The sequence below is a fragment of the Pleurodeles waltl genome, chromosome 11 (genome assembly GCF_031143425.1).
Source record: "Pleurodeles waltl isolate 20211129_DDA chromosome 11, aPleWal1.hap1.20221129, whole genome shotgun sequence".
Classification (NCBI taxonomy): Eukaryota; Metazoa; Chordata; class Amphibia; order Caudata; family Salamandridae; genus Pleurodeles; species Pleurodeles waltl.
This window is the reverse complement of record NC_090450.1, coordinates 919,330,849-919,350,672: the sequence shown is the minus strand read 5'-3', so window position 1 is coordinate 919,350,672 and position 19,824 is coordinate 919,330,849. Positions and strand designations below refer to the sequence as shown.

At 41.8% G+C, this 19,824-nt stretch overlaps 1 protein-coding gene across 2 annotated transcripts in view; it reads right to left on the bottom strand.

The window, feature by feature from the left end:
* The window catches only part of LRRC43 (leucine rich repeat containing 43), a 227,860-nt gene extending 208,598 nt beyond the window's left edge, over positions 1-19,262 (bottom strand). For both annotated transcript variants that reach the window (XM_069214927.1, XM_069214928.1), the window contains exon 1: positions 19,055-19,262. In XM_069214927.1, coding sequence (XP_069071028.1) covers positions 19,055-19,144 — 90 coding nt within the window. In that variant the 5' untranslated portion in view covers positions 19,145-19,262. The remainder of the gene's footprint in view (positions 1-19,054) is intronic.
* Between the last annotated feature and the right edge of the window lie 562 nt (positions 19,263-19,824).

The window sequence follows — 19,824 nt, the reverse complement described above, 5'->3', positions numbered from 1 at the left end:
TGTAAATAATGAAGCCTATCACCAAAATCTAGTCTTCTCATGAGAACGAAATCTGAAAGAAAGCTCATGTTATGAAAAAAATGGATCAACATTCCTACACAGTCGCTTAATTACCAACTATAGGCCTCACTTAAGCTAACACAAGTGAATTAAAGCAATACATATAATTATTACATTTTAATAACCACATGTAATATGTAAACTTATAAATTCAATGTTAATGTTGCTTGAATAAGATGCATGTTACCTTCCTTTTAAACTAAAAATAACTTTGTCAATGCACTTCACTACATATAACTGAGAGATACATTTCTTTCATTTTTGCATGCATTTTTAATTCACTTGTCATTAGAAATTCAATATTGTTTCAATATATTCTGTTAGTATAAGGCTTAAAAATACATTATAATATCAGTTTAATCAAGTTAACGTGATTTAATTCAAATACAACCTAAAACAAACTCTGCAATGTAAACGAGTGCACATTTAAATTGCATGTCAATGCAGTTTCTACATTCAAACCTCTAATGCTTTGATTACCATAAGGCATAAACTGTCACATTTTGACGAGTTTAGTGACATGAGGGACGACACTGAAATTTAGACTACATCAATTGGTTTAATTTTGGATTTTGAGTACCATTCACTGCCGGTAGGTTTATGAGTTAACTTCACTAATTAATTTCCTGTCCCAGTACCCCTTGGATTTCATCTTCCTTTCTTTAGTGTTATGGGTACTTTAAGTTTGGTGGGAGGGAAGCCAAACTGCTGGGGTTGTGGAGGCCCTGCGAAGGAGAGGAGTTATTTTTATTTGCTAGAAATAAGGTCCAAAGGTGAGGACTTTTTCTCAAGCATGCTAGGTTTCAATGTTTATGATAGTTCATGTTCACCACTACCTTAAAAATATGTGTTGACATGCCCACTTTAGAGCGGGCCTTTCAATCCACTGTTGAAGCCCTTTGGTTGATGGTTACCGGCTTCCAACGGCAAAGCCAGCTGACTCTCTGCCTTTGGAAACCAGACAGTCTCCCCCCATACTCTTTACAAAATAACTGAAGAAACAATGGGTTTAGTAGAGAAGTACATAAATCAGCTTACAGCTGATGTCCAACCCATATCAAACCAAATCACGAATTACCCCACCTCAGCCTTTTATTATAATAATACCAATTCTGCTCTTTCTGTTCGATTTCTTATTTTGTTATTATGCTGTCACCATTGTATTTCTATATAATGTTTTATTTTAGCATGAGGACCCGCTCGAGTTGTCCTCAGGCTGAAGTGCTCAGATCTAGTTGAGACACTGGTGCTAAATCATTCATTTTAATGCCCTATTTGCATGCTAATGCTTGCATGCTGAACACAGACACAAGCCTTGCCAATTCTATCTCAGAAACAGTCATGGAGGTAGACATTGTGGAAACAACACTGTGTCCTTTATAACTTTGCGGAGCTGTGCAGGTCTGATTAACAAACCAAGCATGCCTCGCTGTGTTATGTCTGTCTTGCATTAGTGGTCTGTGGGGTGAGTTTCTATGTTATTTTTGGTATATTTTGTGCCCCCTAGAGTGGACTCACAACCATCAGGCTGGGCTTGACAGAAAGAAGACCTACCAACAGCCAAGATTTACTGACTGAGGAAAATATTGGTATTTTTTGTGACTCACTATCTTGCATCCTGTATCCTGGTGCACAATAGGTTTTTTTTTTTGCGGAAGCTCAGAATTCTAAGACCTAGCATTTACATATTCAATACTGAAGTAATTGAAAATGATAATCACAATTCTACATGTGAACGGAAATAGAAAAATTGAAGGCTTGTCTATTAAGAATGTGAGAGAAAATCCTCTTATTCAATGTATCAGTGCACTTTGGGAAAATACAGGTATATACAATATGTGGGTAAAATATTGTAACTAAAATTGTACTAAAAGGGATATGAAGAGACTACTGATGCAGCAGGATATATGCTTTCTTATACATTGGACACCCATTGAAATTCAAGCACTGAATGCCTTGACACAAAAATTATTTCACCTGCCTTAGAGCAAGAGGATCACATACTAATATGCTTTCATCCTTCAGATGAGTTTCTGAAATGATGAAAAGAAAACTAGGTATGAATGTAAGAATGTATATGGACGTGGGTACTGGCAATGGAAATAATCTGGAAACATAAAGTAATCTTTATAATAACAAACCTTAGAAGCTGTGAATTAAAAAAACACCTAATTATGGAAAAATAAATTTCCTTTGTAATTGGAAATCCAAGAAATTATGAGTTAACAAAATTCACTTAAGTATTCACATAACTGCAACCTTGGAGAATACATCTGGTTTAGGAAGGGTGTAAATAATATTTACATGCTGGTTTTGCAACAAATGAGTAGTAAATCAACAATTAATCCAATGTTAACTGGGTTCATGTGATTGTTACACCGACTAGGGACTAAAACCTGTGATTGTCACATCTCCTGAAGATGCCAGTAGCATGTGCTAATTCAACTAGGTTCCTCTACAATCAGATTACTACAAAGATAGCAGGAGATAGTAATGGGGACCCTATATTCGAGAAAGCTGAACGTTTCCAGACCCAGTCAGGGACTGATTGGAAATCTTCCTACAGCTGGTTGAACCACAGGGGTTTTCTTTCAGGAAAACCATGGTGGAGAGGATCAGCATTAGACAGACCCTTCAGCTATGACAACTGTGTATTACGGTAGAGCTCCACTATTTACATTGAATTGTAAAAGATCATGGAATATTACCCAAAGCTTATCTTCATGACAGATTTGTTATATAGCCACTGAGGCAAATGAAGCTACACACTGACTCGCCCATGAAGCCAGTCGCCCTGTGCCACTAAAAAGTACCTTTCACCTATGCCCCCTAGTGGAGGAGGAACTCCACAAATGGAAATGAGAATGAGTGATTGCGAAAGCTACTGGATCAACTTCCTGGGTGTCCTCATTGGTGGCAGCACCAAAACCAAAAAATCCAGGATTTATTTGTCTGTGTGTGGATATGAGGCTACCAAATAAAACCATCCCCAAAGAGATGCTGAGCACTTAGAGAGACTTATCCGAGAGACACATAAGTTGCATCCATGGCTTCTGGGCTCCTGGTGGTTATCTGCTCTCTGATTTGTTGGCCAAGAGGGACACTAGCCCTACCAAAGATTTGCACCCTGACCTCTGTGTCACGAGAACCGAAGGTCTGCCGCAGCTGCCATTCTACCATCGCAAAGAGGACTTTGTGGGAGCCAAGTTCGGTGGCCGAAGTCACCCTACTTCACAAGTGGACCTGAGGATCACCCGGTACATATTCCCGATGACCGCAGATCATCAGGAGCATCCTTGAGCATCTTTTTCACCTGTATCCCCAGCATCAGGACCACTTAATTGTTATCTATAGCAGTTGTCTCCAAAAAGACTGGAACTGGACTGAATAAAGTCTGGTGGCCAGGTACCTGTCCAAAGAATCTTTACTGGTCTCCTAGACTTCTATGCTGTCGGAACCCGTCACCCAACTCGGGTCAGAGTTGCCAAACTCTTTCAAACTTTTCAATGCCTACAAAATGTTGACCAATGCTTGTTTGCAGTTGATTTAAATAACTATTTAATGCTTAAAAATTCATATCTTTAGAACCCTCTGGTGGATTGTGATGATCAAAAACTCAAAATTCATAAAAATATGCTCTATCTTTATAAATTGATGTATTGTTTCTTTCTTGTGTGGCTTTCTTACTTGGTTGTTTGGTGCTGTTAAATACTTTACACACAGCTCCTTTGCTAAGCCTTACTCCTTGCAGCCACACCTACCTATGTTTGAGCTTGAGGTTAAGTAAACAAGCCAGACTGGACCCAAGACAGTATTTGTGAGTGTACTACATGATAAAGCTCCACAACCATATCACATTGTAAACTCAAATCGTCACATTGGTGCCTAGCATGGAATCCAGAACTTCTGTTTAGTTGTACCAGACAAGTAACAGGTTGGCCACCACAAACATTTAACCCTAAGTAAAGTTGAAGTAACAGTTTCCAGAAGTTTGACAAATGTTTTGCATGTACTAGGCACTGTTTTCCGAGAGCCAAAGAAGATGACAACCAGTTTTCCTAAGTGGCAAAAAGATTTTGCAAAGGCTTAATAGATAGAGAATGGGGCAATTGACTTGGCTACCCTGCCCATACTGAAAATCAAGTGATTTGAAAGGGATGTGCAGGAGAAGAGGAATTTGCCTTGGAAAAATCCCTCAAAGTATGGGAAGAGGCAAGGAAAGCCCAAGCCCAACAGGCAGAGGGACTCCTCTGAGAGCAGTGATAAGATGACAATGGCATGAGCCCTTTTGAAATTGAGGAGTACAACAGCGGTGTGGTTCCCAGAGCAAGATTGATAAATGAGTCACTATCTGGTGGGAGAAGTTTCACTTCCACAGTGAGATCCATGGAACTGGATGACCAACTTGCCCTCCTAGAGATTGAGGAGGAGAAAAGGTTGGCTCTCCAAGCATGAAGACTGGCCCTACAGGAGAGGAGGGCCAAGCTGGGGTTAACTCTCCAAGAGAATTGTGGTAGCAACAAAGAGTCAGAGATGCATCCAGGTGGTGCCCATGTTCCCACGTTACCCAAAGGGATAGTTCCAAAGTTTACAGTAGGGAATGACATACATAAGTGGCTGGCATCCTATTAGAGCTCTCAAGATGTGAAGGGTGAGTTCACAACATTGGGGGCCCTGTTGTGGGAGTTGTTACCTACAGTAGGGAGAAACAGATTACTTAAACTCGAGGATGAGGTGACAGACTCTTACACCCGATTGAGAGGGGCACTCATTTAACTATTTGGTCTTACCGCATAGGAGTACAGACTTAAGTTAAGGAACACGCCAAAGGCAGTCAACACAGACATGGCTGATCTTTGTGGATGCTAGTGTGAAGTCACTGGATGGCTGGACAAAAGGTAACAAGTTTGATACTGATGGCTTATACAATGTAATGGTGAAGAAACACATTCTTACAAATTGTACCTCTAAGATACTACACCAGTATCTGGTAGATTCAAAGTGTTCTAGTCATACAGAGATAGGCAAGAGGGGTTGATCTTAAGAAAGAGGAAGGTAAGCTCACAGAACGGAAAAGAGGGCGGTAGTAAATCCACCAAAGAAAACTCCTCAGAGCCCCAGAACTCTACAAGAGAGGAGATCAATACCCACTCCACCTCTAGAAGATAGAGTAGTGGAAACCCAGAACTTAAAATATCTTGGATAGTTGGCCTTGCTTTGATTGTCAGCAAATAGGACACTACAGAGGGGATGCACCTTATTCCAAGAGGAAGGTTACAGCTGGAATTGCCAGTGTTGCCTTAGAAGAAGATTCGTTTGATGAGGAAATTCTAATGTTTTTAACTGGGAAAAGAGCCCTGGGGGTGAGCTGGTGATTCCTAAAGGCAGTAAGCACTACTATGAAGGTGAATGGAATCTCAGTCACTGCCTTAAGAGACACTTGTGTCAGCCACATCATTGCATTGTGATTGACAGGTTAGTGTCAACAGACTAGTATTTGGCAGGAGAAAGAAGAAGAGTAAGGGCTACCCCACGTGAAGTTATTACTAGGCCTCGGGCTTTGGTAACTTTATAGATAGGTGATTCTCTTAGTTGGCATAGAGTGGCAGATTGTCTCCTTGGTAATGACCTCCCAAAGGTTGATCTGAGCCCAAAAGAGGTAGTTGCCCAGTGCACTGCCTCACACAAGGAAACTGGAGGTACTGACTGTACCTAAGGTTGAGAATAGTAGGCCCCAGAAGAAATGCGAGAAAATTCTAACCCAGTAAGTGAGAACCCCAAAGTTGACACTGGTAAGGCCTTACTCGTTCCCCAAGAAGTCCTGAAGACTCAAGTAGCTGATCAGTTTAAGGGTGGCACCCCTGAACTGACAGAAGGAGGAGTGTAGGAATGATGTCTGCCATAAGATGTGGTAGCCCCCACTCAGAAAAAGTAGAAGGGCACCCTGAACCCAAAGCAACATATACAGTAGCACATCCACCTGTCAGTGGAAAGCCAAGGGTGTGGTTCTGGGCAATAACAGCTATCAGTAGCCTCTGCTGCATGTTTCCCTTTATGGAAGCACTGTCTCTAGCCTGGTGGTCAAACCACATGACAGGTAACATGGTAGGCCTCCTGACCCTATTGGTCATGTTGGCATTACTTGAATGTTGAATAACCTCTGTGGATAAAATGGGTGTTGCCCTGGCTACGTTAGGGATACAGGAGGTGAGTACCTCACTGCCCAAGGTTCAAGTAAATAATGAGGGAAATACAGAGTTAGCTAAAGTCCTATTTAGGATAGTTTCTGTCAAAGTCAAGGTAGGTCAGTTCCCCAATGAGAATGACCCTGACAGAAGGTTATAAGACAGAGTCAGCCCTGCAATACGATAGCCACTTTCCTTCATCCTTCGTCGCTGAATGGTCAGGGAGACTCACCAAGAGTGTGGTTGAAGTCTCCCAGATGCATAACGTTGGGGAAGCAGTCAATTAAAGAACTAGGCTTTCTGCAGGCTCCCCCCCACACACTTTTTGTCCCCATTTGGACTATTAGCTGCTGGTTTTTCAACTCTGAGAGTATGCTGAGGCCTCCTGTTCAGACCTCAGTGACAGTGTTCAGCCCCTTTACAAACGTTATGCTGAACTGGGTGTCCTCAATAGGCAAGTACTAACTTACTTACTTTCTTGTGTGATTGTCTTGTTTTGTTGTTTTTGCTGTTAAATGCTTTACACATAGTTCCTTTGCCAAGCCTTACTGTTTGGGGCACAGCTACCCAGGGTTGAGCTTGAGGTTAAGTAAACCCCCATGAGACAACAATGGACAATAGTCCCCTGTTTCAAGGCCAGGAGTCTGAAGAATACTTGCCCTAAAGATCCATCACTGAAAGATAATGCCATGGTGGCTCCAGACCAATGGGAAAGTCAAAGCTTCATGCACACCCTCAATAAGACTCTTTTATACCTGTGTGGCTGCTGTTCAGCATGGCTAAAAGTTAGTGGCATAGAGTGGAGTGGCAGAGTGGAGTGTATTGGAGTGGCATTGTGTGGAGTCACGTTGAATGGCATACACTGGAGTGGCGAAGAGTAGAGTGGACTGGCGAAGCCTGTTGCAAAGTGTAGTGGCATAGTGTGCAGGGTCACTGAGTGCAGTAGCATTGAATTCATCAGCATTGAATTCAGCGACAAACAATGCAGCATTGTAGAGTGGAGTAGCGCAGAGTAGAGTGGCACAAATTAGAGTAGAGTACAGTTGCACAGAGTGCATTCGCGTAGAGTAGAGTGGTATATAGTGGTGCAGAGTGGAGTGGTGTAGAGTGGTGCAGAGTGGAGTGGCATAGAGTTGTGTGACACAACGGGCAGTGGTGCAGAATAGAGTTGAGGGGCATAGAGTTCAGTGGCGTACAGTGCAGAGTAGAGTAGAGTTGAGTGGCATACAGCACAGTGGCAGAGGTGAAGAGAAGCATACCACAGAGTAGTGCATAGTACAGTATAGTACTATACAATGCAGTGGTATGGCGTGGAGTGGAGTAGTGCAGAGTAGAGTGGCATAGTGTTCAGTGGCAGAAAGTGCAGTGTTGCAGAGTGGAATGTCAGAGTGCAGTGGAGAAGAGTGGAGTACGGTACAATGATGCAGAGTAGAGTGCAGTGGCGTAGAGTGCAGTGGTTAAGAGCAGAGTGGTGTAGAGTGCAGTGGCATTGAGTGGAGTGGTACAGATTGGAGTAGAGTGGCGTAGAGTAGATTGTTTCAGAGTAGAGTGAAGTGGCATAGAGTCAAGTGGTGCAGGGTACAGGGCAGTTGCGTAGAGTGGCAGAGTGTAATGGCATAGAGTAAATTGGTGTAGAGTGCAGTGGCTTAGAGTGCAGTGGTGCAGAGTAGAGTGGCGCAGAGTGTATTGGCACAGGGTAGAGTAGAGAGGCGTAGCGTGAAGTGACGTGCAGTACAGTGGTGTAGAGTGGAGTGGTGCAAACTACAGTTGTATGGAGAGGATGAAGAGTAGTGTGCAGTGGCGTGGAATGGTGTAGAGTGAAGTGGCGTAGAGTGTAGTATTCATGGTGTGGTAGCACACTGCAATTACAGACAACACATTTTCAATTGAAATGATCATTACACTTGCACAGACATACAGTTTTAACCAATAAAACTATACAATGCACAAATAAAAATGTGTAGAAATTGCAGCACCTAGTTTAATGATTCGTTTTGATCATTTTAAAGTATTTGTTTCCAAAATGCTACATAAATAACAAAACATGTGCGTTCATAATTCCAATATATTTTGAAATACTTGCACAGTTCATTTAAGTGCCGTTGTGTGTTAGAAAAAAACTCTTCCTACCCCCACTATCGAACAAGATTACCACATAAATCCTCTAACTTTGAAGCCAGGCAAAAAAGTAAACAAGCACCCTTGGAAGACACCATGTGGCATTTGACCTCAGTCTTTGAATGTACAGGAAATATGATGAGATATGAACAGAATTTACAGCCTGGTTTACAGAAAGGGACCACAAGGAAGGGATTCTGTGAATAAGGGTTTGGCAAGGTAAGGACCGAGATCAAGCTGGCCAGCCTAAAACAAATAAAGCCAGAAAAATGAAAAGCAAGACAATGTGAGTTACAAACCAGAAGGCCAATGGCAAGCAACGGGCAGGATACATTCCTAGATCAACTTTCTGAATGTCCTCAAGATGTCTTTAGCAAACCACACAGCTATGATGTCTGGTAGGCTGCGATCTGAAAATGGCTCGAAGAATGAAAACTTATGGAGGATCTTGCTGAATAGGAAATATTATTACAAAAAGGAATGGCTCCTCCAGATACAAGGCCCAAAGCGTAAACTAAATGAGAAAACCCAATGAATATATACAGTATAGATTACAGAGAGTAAGAATAAACACACATTGCAGATAAAATTTACAACAAACAGTCAGCTAAACGTCATCAGTAACTACATGAAACATTTAAATTTGCCCAAGGATACTGGAAGTAACTGAATACACTGGAACAGACACCGAGACTCTGAAAAGAAGCGTGGACAAATAATGTAGCAAGACTAAAAGCAGGATGGGGGAGGGGGAAGGTTAATTTCCGCTGTTGTTAATGAGATATGTTTGAAAATAAGTATACAATAATGTAAACATTGTGAGTGTGGAGAAAATGAGATATCAATAAGATGAATCATGTTATAAAGCTTAATAGGCATAATAATGAAGATACAAAACGTTGTTATATGAGTACCTCATACATTTGGTGGAAATGAACTAGAATTTTCTTTCAAACAGGTTGGAACATCAGCAGTATACAGAGAAAGACGTATCTGGGCTAGGGTGCAGAATTTATTTTGAGTCCATTGGCAACCAGAATCTTAAATTTATTTTATTTAGTTACCTGAAGCCAGTTATAACTTTCGCAAATTTATCAGAATGGAGATAAATAATTGCCAGAGGCAAATACTCTCGTATTTTGATTGACTGAGCCTCCCATTCTCCAATTCGAATGAAAGTGTTTATAACTCAACAAATGCAATTTATGACTTCCAGCATTACTCACTGATGTTTCTTTCGTTTCACTGCTGCATGCATACAATATTGACTTTAGAACATAGGGGTCTATAACCTACTTGTTCAAACGTAAGTAAATTATTATTCTACACCCAAGTTTCGAGTTGGCTGAAAAGTGCTTTTGAAAAACAACTTTTCATTTAACATCTAATCAACAGTGGAAACAATTACCCATGTCCGGCCAAATATAAAATTACTACCAAGTTCATAGTTCTGGCCCTAGTGCTAGCAAAGAGGGAGAAAATACTGAAATTGAAAGCCACTACTGGCCCCAGATACGAAGATGGAAAAACAGCCTTATTTTATGGTCAGGATATGAACGCGCAGTATTGTTCCAGGAGGTGAAGAGGTGGCACAGTGTGATTGAGAAGGCCAGGCCTAGGATGCCTTACTAGAATGCCTGAAGGAACCAGCTATTGATTCCCCTGAGAGTTCCTTATTATCAGTTCAAGACTCAAGGGAGGCGCAAACACTGCTAGTTATTAATGTGGGATGTCCTGAGTTGTAAGCATGCCCTAAAATATGCAAATGTTGGTTCCCTATCATGTAGGGGAGAAGAATGATACTTTAACCTTGATACTGGTGTGAGGCGAGGAATAGAGGAGGGAGGGAAGAGCAAGGGACAGGAGCTTGGCCAGTTCAATTTCAGTGCCTAGAGCAGGTTGACTTTCACACAATGTTCTGTATTCCTCAAACTCCTGAACAAGAAATTTTTATATTTGTATTGCAACAATGGTATTTGTAATGAGTAATTTGCGTCATATGTGTTGGCAGCTGACCCGCCTGATACAGTCTTTCACTTTTAAAAGCAATCAATAATTTGTTTTTAAAAAAAAAAACTGTGGGAACAATTACATAATCTTTCATGAACAAAAACCTGCTTTTATTCCAGGACGACTTAACATTCTGAGCAGGCTTATAGAGAACATTCAACAGCAAAAGGTGTAATTCTAATATGCAAGAAAGTAAACAAGTGCCTCATTTATCACTTTTTGTTTGGGAAATGGGGAATATCGAGTTTCTAACAAGAGCCCAATTCTGCAAACATCCCACAAAAATAAATTTGATTAAAATATCAAACTAAAAAAATGTCACTATGTTGCTTATACGACACATCACATAAATTGGTCATCACTGTATCTAAGATAGGAAGGACCTGGACTCCTGACCGAATATAAGTGCTACAAATTATCATTTCAAAACAGGATTGTCTGGGATAGACATCAAATACCTCACCACAAACATATGTTTACAATTAAAAATCAATTTGGTGACAGACCCATTAAATTCTGCCATTAAAATAATATCAAGGCCACTCTGGGCATACCCCTAAGCAATGGGGGAAGTCCATATAATAAGCCAATCAAAATAATTGAAGACACAGGATTACAAAATTGTTAAACAAATGAAAATCATTAGAAATCAAAAAACATTCGAACCCAGCTATATAACCAGCACAAACTTCCTGGTACGTCTGGTATTTCTGAACTTCTGACCTCAGCAAGACTAATGACTTAAATCACTGAATACCTATGACCACCTAAACGAATCATGAATATCATAAACTAGGGACAGCATATACATATTATTGATCTAATACGTACCCGTATTTTTGTAATATGTACAGAGGAAACATTTCCTCTAACTTGCTCAGAAAGTGTAAATGATAATGTTGGGCAAAGCCCGGTGGTAAAATCACTCTTGAAGCAAACTCTGCATGGTTCCAGGCCAATAATACTCTAAAATCTTCTCTATGTCTATTTTCTTTTGCTTAAATTGAATGAAAAACATACCCCTTGAGGTTTTCAAATGACACCAGTAAATGGAATCCAATATTCTAAATTTTTACTGACTTTTCAAATAGGAACTATCATACTGTGGATGTAAGTCCATAAACAATAGCTATTATACACACTTCAGAAATGGTAAGCTTCATATCTGCATTTGATGAGTCTTGTAAGTTTGTAGAGCTCCACCTGGCATTAATATCCAGTAATGAATAAAATGGAGTAATGTTGGAGTAGTTAGGATCCAAATCCGCATTATGATTACTGTTAACTACAAAGACAAACCCCCACTGTCTTGAATATTAACATAAGGGTGTACATTTCCAAAGATTGGACGTTTCACTTTCTTAGGTGCCTCTTTTGAGTTATTCGAATCATCAACCTTTTCTTTAGCTATAAATTGGCCTGAGGGTTTCTTATAGCATGATTATTTTTACAGCTAGCTTTAATTATCATTTTCTTACTTTTTTATATCATAATTCTTCTAATTTGATGTGGAAATACTGTTTTCATACTGGTATCAAGAATTCCACTCACAATGGTTGTATCCAAGAGCTCTTGCAGAGACTATAAAGAAAACATTAATTTAGCAAGGGAGACATTACGGGAATCCAGCTTGTTTACTAAAGTAACTTTAATGCTTACCTTTTCTATAACTTTAACCGTATTAGCTTGAGTGCAATTAATATCAACAAAAAGACTATCACTAAACTGAGTATATTTATGATGAAACTTGGTAGCACTATTAAAACTTACAGCAAATGTAAAACTGGTATAAGAATATTCATTGAATGATCCTGAGCTCCCAATTGTTTTTACCTTCACCATGGAACTGAAGTAGACTGTACCGAGCCCGGGGACAAAGATTTCAAGAACAAATCCAATTTGTAGGGGCACAGAACAGATCCTGACTTTTCTTTGAATATTCTACACAGTATGTCATATCGGTCTCCAATACTGAACAAGTTGCATAAAGTATAGCATAACATAAAAGACCAGAGGAAGAAAGGTCATTGGAGCCTCAGACAGACAAACCTTTCCACCCTTGAGTGCCTGCCAAGTACAACTTACAGCATCCAAAGGATAATGAAACAAACAAACTGAATTTCAGAGTGAAATGCTTGGTATTTATGTGCAAAGAGAATGAGAAGGATCAAAGCTTTTTGTTGAAATTCAAGGGCTACCGTAGTTGCCTCATTGCTGAATTGACATAACTCATGTTTTCCTGTCAGGACAGTGATGAGGAAATGGATTAAGTGGTAATACAACATTTGAAATTTCGGGGTGGGGCTTTGATACTGCTTCAGAAACAAAATTACAATTTTAGATACTTCACAAATAAAATATGCATTTGAGCACACCCTCCATTTCTTATGAGCTTTAATAATCTGAGATTTATCTACATCAATCTTTGTTAATGTGTGGGGCATGCCACCTCACTGCAGGGGTTGGCACCAAGCTGGGGGATGAGCAAGACTCACAGGAACAAATACTGTGTATGATGCATGCAGATGATGTGTTGCAGGCTCTGCTTTCGGCTGTTAAGCAGAGCGGATGTTATCCAAATTTAAATAATTAATCATTAAATAAAACCCCCCCAGCCCAAATGTTAATTGATGGATGATATGATTTGTAAAGCGCTACCAGCTACCAACAAGGGTGTCCAGGTGCTAAGCAAATAGCATCAGTAAAGTGAAAGTAGGAAAATTATGGAGATATCTGAGGTGCATTTTATCTATATTTAACTGGCTGTAGCTCGTCTTCTTATCACAACGGCATGGAAAAATTACTGACCCCCCTAAAGTTCAACTATGGTTTGGGCACTTACTGGCTGTTTACAATCTGGAAAGATATTTATACACCTGTTAGGTAAAGTGAGCCAAGAGCCGCAGGAAACCAGTTTAGCATGCTCCGACTAGTTGGCTCTCTTGTAAACATGGGTATGAAGACTGGTTCTTAGACTAACAAAAATTAGCTTAAAAGGGATGCTGATTTGCTTTTAATGAACAATGCATTTTTAAGTGTTATCTTCATCTATATTTACGTATCAAATAATCAATGCAGTGTATTGACGTGAATTTTGCTGTTTACATTTGCTGGATCTCGTTTGTTGCTGTATCATGATTGTGGGATATATCAATACAAAAGTAGGAAAATGACAGAGTAGTGAACATTCAGGTCTTCAGGAGCTTCCTAAAGTGATCTTCTGATTCCACAGATCTAATGGCCAGAGGAACATTATTCCAAGCTCTAAAAGTTATCACAGAAAAAGTTGTTCCACCCCATCTTTGTTGCTTGAATTTTGGAACTTTGAGTAGTAGTGCCTTGGAGGATCTCAGCACTACACATGGTGAGCACGGCGAAAGTACTCTTCCAAAGAATTCCAGCAGGGTCAGGGACCTCCGTCGAGGGTCGCCACCCCGAAATGCTGTCCGTGCTGGTAGCTGCAACAATCCCCAATACGTGGGAGGATTCATACTCCCTTCCAGCGCGGGAGACCTGGACTGGTCCTCGCGCTCACTCATTGGTGCACCAGCTGGCCGCAACCATGCAGTGCAGCTGATTTCAATCAGCAGCTCGGTCTCCTCCTACACAGGTCCCGGGAGCGAGTCTGGAGCCCTCCAGGCAACGCCCCCACCCCCCCCATAACTGCTGCCTTAACCCATGGAGTATTGCACTCTCCACACACTGGGATAAAAAATGGAAGGTCTCTTCACACCCTGAAGTGAAAGTTTGGAGCACTTCCCAGGCTCTTAAATATCACATACAGTGCTTCCCTCACGCAGGGGACGTAATCACAAAGCGGTCTTCTTGCGCTTGCTAACAGAGAAATGCAGGCAGGGAATGAGGGGCACACCATCCAGCCCCTGGAGACAGTGCCGGCTTTAGGACTGTTGGCACCCTGTGCCACAGTTTATTTTGGCACCCCCACACCCCATGACCTCCTCGGTTTCACTCACTCTCACCCGGCAAATGTGCCCCTCATCTCTCCATTGCTCCCCTTTCACATACATTCATGTGCTTTAAAGCACTTGTAAAGGCTGGCTTTACTAATCCACTCAGCTATCCACAAAAAATATAGGGGCATATTTAAGAGCCTTAGCGCCATTCTAACGCGTAATTAGGGTATTTTTTTTAACATAATGTGGAGATAGGAGGCCACAAATGCTGCGCCATATTTACAAAGTGGCACAATGCATGCATTGCGCCACTTTGTAACCCTTTGCGCTACATTATGCCTGCACCAGGGAAAATGCATGCAAAGGGGACATCCCCCTGTTCGGGAGGCCAAAAAAATGACGCAAAGGAATCTGACAGATTTCTCTGTGTCATTTTCTTACAGCACTTTTAACGCCTGCTTAGAGCAGGCATTAAAAGAATGGTTCCATTGGTTACAATGGGCCTCTGGGTGCTTTGGAAGATTAGCATCAACATTTTTTACACTAATCCTGCAAAGCGCCAGACAAGCGTAAAAAATGCTGACGCTAGTCCCCTAACTACAGCCATGGTGCGCCGTATTTTTTATATGACGCACACACGGTGTCGATAGGGGAGCAGTGCCACTTTTCATAAATATGCGCCATAGTTCTGTTTTTTGCAGCAGGCATATTAACCCTCTATGCTACTTTATATTGAGTCAAAGCTGCCACTAGGCAAAACTCCCATCTCTCTCCCTAGCAAGAACATTAATCACTAGCAGGTCATAGGTCAGCACCTCAACAAAGCAGTCCCAAGACGGTTCCTGGCAAGTCCTTCAACAGCATCCTGTGTCCATTTTATTAGTCTATTAGTGTCCAAAATGTGGGGGACCACCCCCTGTATTTATACTCAGTTTACACAACTTCCACAAAGGTGGAGAAGGGGCTTCCAACAAGCACTAACTGGTTCCAGGAATGTCCCCTTTCTCCTCCAGCACTGGCTCCAGACTTCAGTAGGGGGTAAACAAGACCTTTGAGTGAGGCCAAGGCACAGCCTTTACAGATGCATGTGTGCCCCCCGTACTACGCGGGTACGCAGATGTACTCTTGTTTCACCTTCACCCTCCGTGTACAGGCTGTCTGAAAAGTATGCAGCAAGCCCAGCTGTCAGTCTGCCCCAGACGTGGATTGGAGTCAAGCTGCAAAACACCAGAGTCATAGGCACAAAGAAACATTCACTTTCTAAAAGTGGCATTTCTATAATGGTAATATTAAATCCACCTACACAAGTAAACAGCATTTCTCACTATCATTCCAACCATACCAAACAAGCCTATGCCACCTGTTAGACTTGGCATTCTTGGTGTGGTCTCCCCTAACTTTTTGCCTCTGCTTCCCAGGTTGTTTCTGTGTGTTGGACTCTGTTTTTGCTGTTTTGCTTGCTCTGGACACTTTACCACTGCTGACCAGTGCTAAAGTGTGAATGTTCCCTGTATAAATTCTATGTGTAAGTTGGCTTATCCCGGATTAGCATATTTGATTTACTAGTAAGTCCCTAGTAAAGTGCACCAGAGGTGCCCATGAACTGTAAATCAAATGCTACTAGTGGGCCTGTAGCACTGGTAGTGCCACCCACATTAGTAAATGAATCAGACCTGCCACTGCAGTGTCTATGTGTGCAGTTTAAACTGCCAGTTCGACTTGGCAAGTTACCCACTTGCCAGGCCTAAACCTTCCCTTTTTATAACTGTAGGGCACCCCTAAGGTAGGCCCTGGGCAGCCCCGTGTGCAGGATGCAGTGTATGTTAAAGGTGGAACATGTACTGATGTGTTTTACGTGTCCTAACAGTGAAATACTGACAAATTCGGTTTTCCCTGTTGCAAGGCCTATCTCTCTCATAGGTTACCATGGGGGCTGCCTTTAAATATAATTAAAACACAGATTCCCTTTGGGAGCAGATAGAAATATGGAGTTTAGGGTCTCTGAACTCACAATTTAAAAATACATCTTTTAGTGAAGTTGATTTTTAGATTGTGTGTTTGAAAATGCCACTTTTAGAAAGTAGGCATTTTCTTGCTTAAACCATTCTGTGGCTCTGCGGGGGGAGAAGAAACAACGCAAGATGACCCGACCGGAGGAGGAATGGTGCATAGTCTCGCTTGCGAGTGAGAAATCGACGCATCGCTGGCCTTTTCTGACACACACTCATCCGTGCAGCTTTATTTTGACGCTACCCAGACACTTTTGTGCGATAACAGCGTTCTCACTGTTTTCTAAGGATTGAAGACTCTTATTCTTTTTTTAATTCATATCTTGACTTCTGTGTGTCAGATTTTTGTCCTTTTGGTCTTCTTTTGTTTCAATAAATATTACCTATTTTTCTCAACCTGTGTTGTGTCATTTTGTAGTGTTTTCACTGGGTTACTGTATGGGCTGGTTCAAATACTTTACACATTGCTTCTGAAGTTAAGTCTGCCTGCTCGTGCCAAGCTACCAAGTGGGTGAGCAGGGGATAACTCAAGGTGATTCTCCTTTAGCCTGACAAGAGTGAGGGTCCTTGCTTGGACAGGGGGTAACCTGACTGCCAACCAAAGACCCCATTTCAAATACCACTCCTCATAGATCAGAAAATATGTTAGGGCATTTCCAATGCAATCCTGTGAGAAAGGCAGCACTCACAGCAGTGAGAAACAAAATGGGCTGTTTGTCACTACTTGGACAGGCCCCACAACCAGGCACATGTCCTACCTCTTACCTACACAGCACCCAGCCCATAATGCTACCTAGTGCATACCTTACGGGTGACTTATATGTTGTAAAAGAAGAGTTCCAGGCCTGGCAAGTAAATTTAGATGCCAGGTATCTGTGGCAGTAAACTATACACGCAGACCCTGCAGTGGCAGACCTGAGACAGGTTTGAAAGGCCACTTCTGTGGGTGGTGCAAGCTGTGATGCAGACCCACTAATAGCATTTAATTTACAGGCCCTGGGTATATAGTATACCACTATACAAGGGACTTAGAGGTAAATTAAATAAGCCAATCAGGTGTAAGCCAATCATACCAAGTTTAGAAAGGAGAGCACATGCACTTTAGCACTGATCAGCAGTGATAAATTGCAGTGAGTCCTGGAGCCAACAAAAAGGGGTCAGAAAAATAGGAGGAGAAAGACAAAAAGTTTGGAGATGACGCTGCCAAAAGGGCCACGTACAACAGCTGGTATCTGAGCATTGATGTAATATGTATGTTGCCTGAATCCATAAACTACACTTAATTTAGCAGTAGCATTAGTGTAAGAGCTCGAGGTACTTGTCTAGCTCTGTCGTAACATACAATTGATGATCCTCTTGGAAGAGGCAAAATTAATAACTCAAGTGAAGACAGACGCTTTAAGCATTTTGAAAAATAATAGGTCATGTGCCCTCGTATAATCACATTTTAAATATGTGACACATATAGCTTTTTAACCAATCTTTAAGGAAATTATACTGAAACATCCACTGTGTTGCAATTATTTTTTTCATACTTTTCTTGGGAAGGGTGAAACGCAACACCTTTAATGCTTCATCAGTGCCCCATCAAAACCTGTAGAACGTTAGCCAATTTATATAAAAATTATTCTGTAAAAATGCACAATTTTTCATAAAGGTCTTAAAATAGAACACATATTACACCCATAATGGGATGTCAGGTTCATTAACTCAAATCTGAAGCAACTACCACTTTCAAAGCTCACCAGAAACCACTGAGCAAAACGGTAACCTGTGTGCAAGATGGATGATATAGAAGTGTTATCTAATTAGGTTGTAAACAGTAAGACACAAGATGCAATGTTTTTGGGAAATTTGAGAACTATATAGGAAAATACTTATGAACTGAAGAAAGACACAAAATTCATTCATGCTACAGAAAGCCCAGAGGACTGTTTACAATTGCATACATTGTATTGTATTATAGTATACAACTCCTATGTGGGGCACCGCAATCGCTTCCGTGTGGGTGTATGGTTGAAAGTGTGTTGTCCTTGCTTTCAGTATATTTGGGCATTGTTTCCATGTCCTGTGTGAGGATCACAGAGGTGTAGATGCGGCACTTAGTGTAATGGTCGAGGAAGTTAGAGAGACAGACAGCATTTTTAGGGCTTCACTAGGCAGCACATGCGCTGTCGTTTGTTTTCTAACATGGGGCTTAGCACTGGCTGTATCCATTGTTAGTCTCCGTTGCTTGTTTGTTATTGGTCAGCTGCCATAGGCTTGGTCCTCTGAGTGTTTATTACCCCAACCCAATGCCCCCCCCCCCCCCAATGAACGTGTCTTTACACTGCTCATTTCTTTAGGAGCAACTTTTTTCTTTATGTTTAAGCACTCTACTGAAGTGTGTCGCTTTTAGCTGGTTTCCTTGTGTACTTCTTTCCCTGTCAGTAAAAACTGGCCCAGCGGACCATAAATTAGGCCAACAAACTGCCTAAAAACCGGCCCTTACATTGGCCCGTGACACCAGCCAATGAGGCCCTGCCCTGCAGACTAGGCCGATCCTGATCCTAGCTTCTCACAGTGCTCCCCGGTGCACGTAATATACCCCCTTGTCGCGAATCCGGTGCTTTAAAATCACAACGCACATATTTAAATCAGGTTCGGCATGCCTAACCCCTAACAGAAAAGTTATGTTTGTCTCCCTAAGGTTCGGTTAATCAGCAAAACAGTTTACTTGTTAGGGCGTCACAAATGAATTAAATAATTCAAACATTACCCAGCTGCCCAGGCCCCCGGGGAAGTTCATCAGACACAAGGCCCTCAGCTGCTCTGTGAAGGCTCCAGAGGCCGTCGCCGCTGCCGTCATCTCCAGGCAGGGGGTGGCCGCACACCTCCAGGGTAAATCGTGAGAGGGCGCTGGGACAGCCTGAGTTTGTAAATGAAGATGCGGGTGGCCAGCGATGCCAGAAAGGGGATCCGAGGCGTCTTGGCGTTGCTAGGAGACAGGAGCGCCGCGTCGGCCGTACGCCTTCTAGCCGCAGGCCGGGCCTGGCACCTTTACTGGAACTGAAAGCGACAAGAGTTGACTCTGTCAAATATGCAAATCCTGCTCCAAGCAGATCCCTTTGACAGGTTTGTCGGTACCAAAGAGAAAGTGAAGTAAAACAGGGCGTGTTCTAAAAGCTAGGAGGACATGTGTGACTGGACTCGGACTCCTTTCTTACAATGTTCAAAGACAGTTTATTTTACCTTATTCTAAAAACTAAGGTAAACTTTTTGTCCCATTCATTTTACTCTAGAACAGAAGAAACCTGAGAGGTCTATTTGAACGGCGGCACCTATCTTAGCACTGTGCTCAAGTGTTTCCATTTGACAATGTGCAGCCATGACATTAAAACAAAGTTTCTTGCACTGCCTGTGCGTTAATTGGCTATACGATCATTTTGAAAAGGAGGCCTAACAGACATTACAAACTTCGACAACATCAACAATACACTTGTGTCCCACACATCCTTGGGAAGATAGATTGTGGCCACAACGTATTTC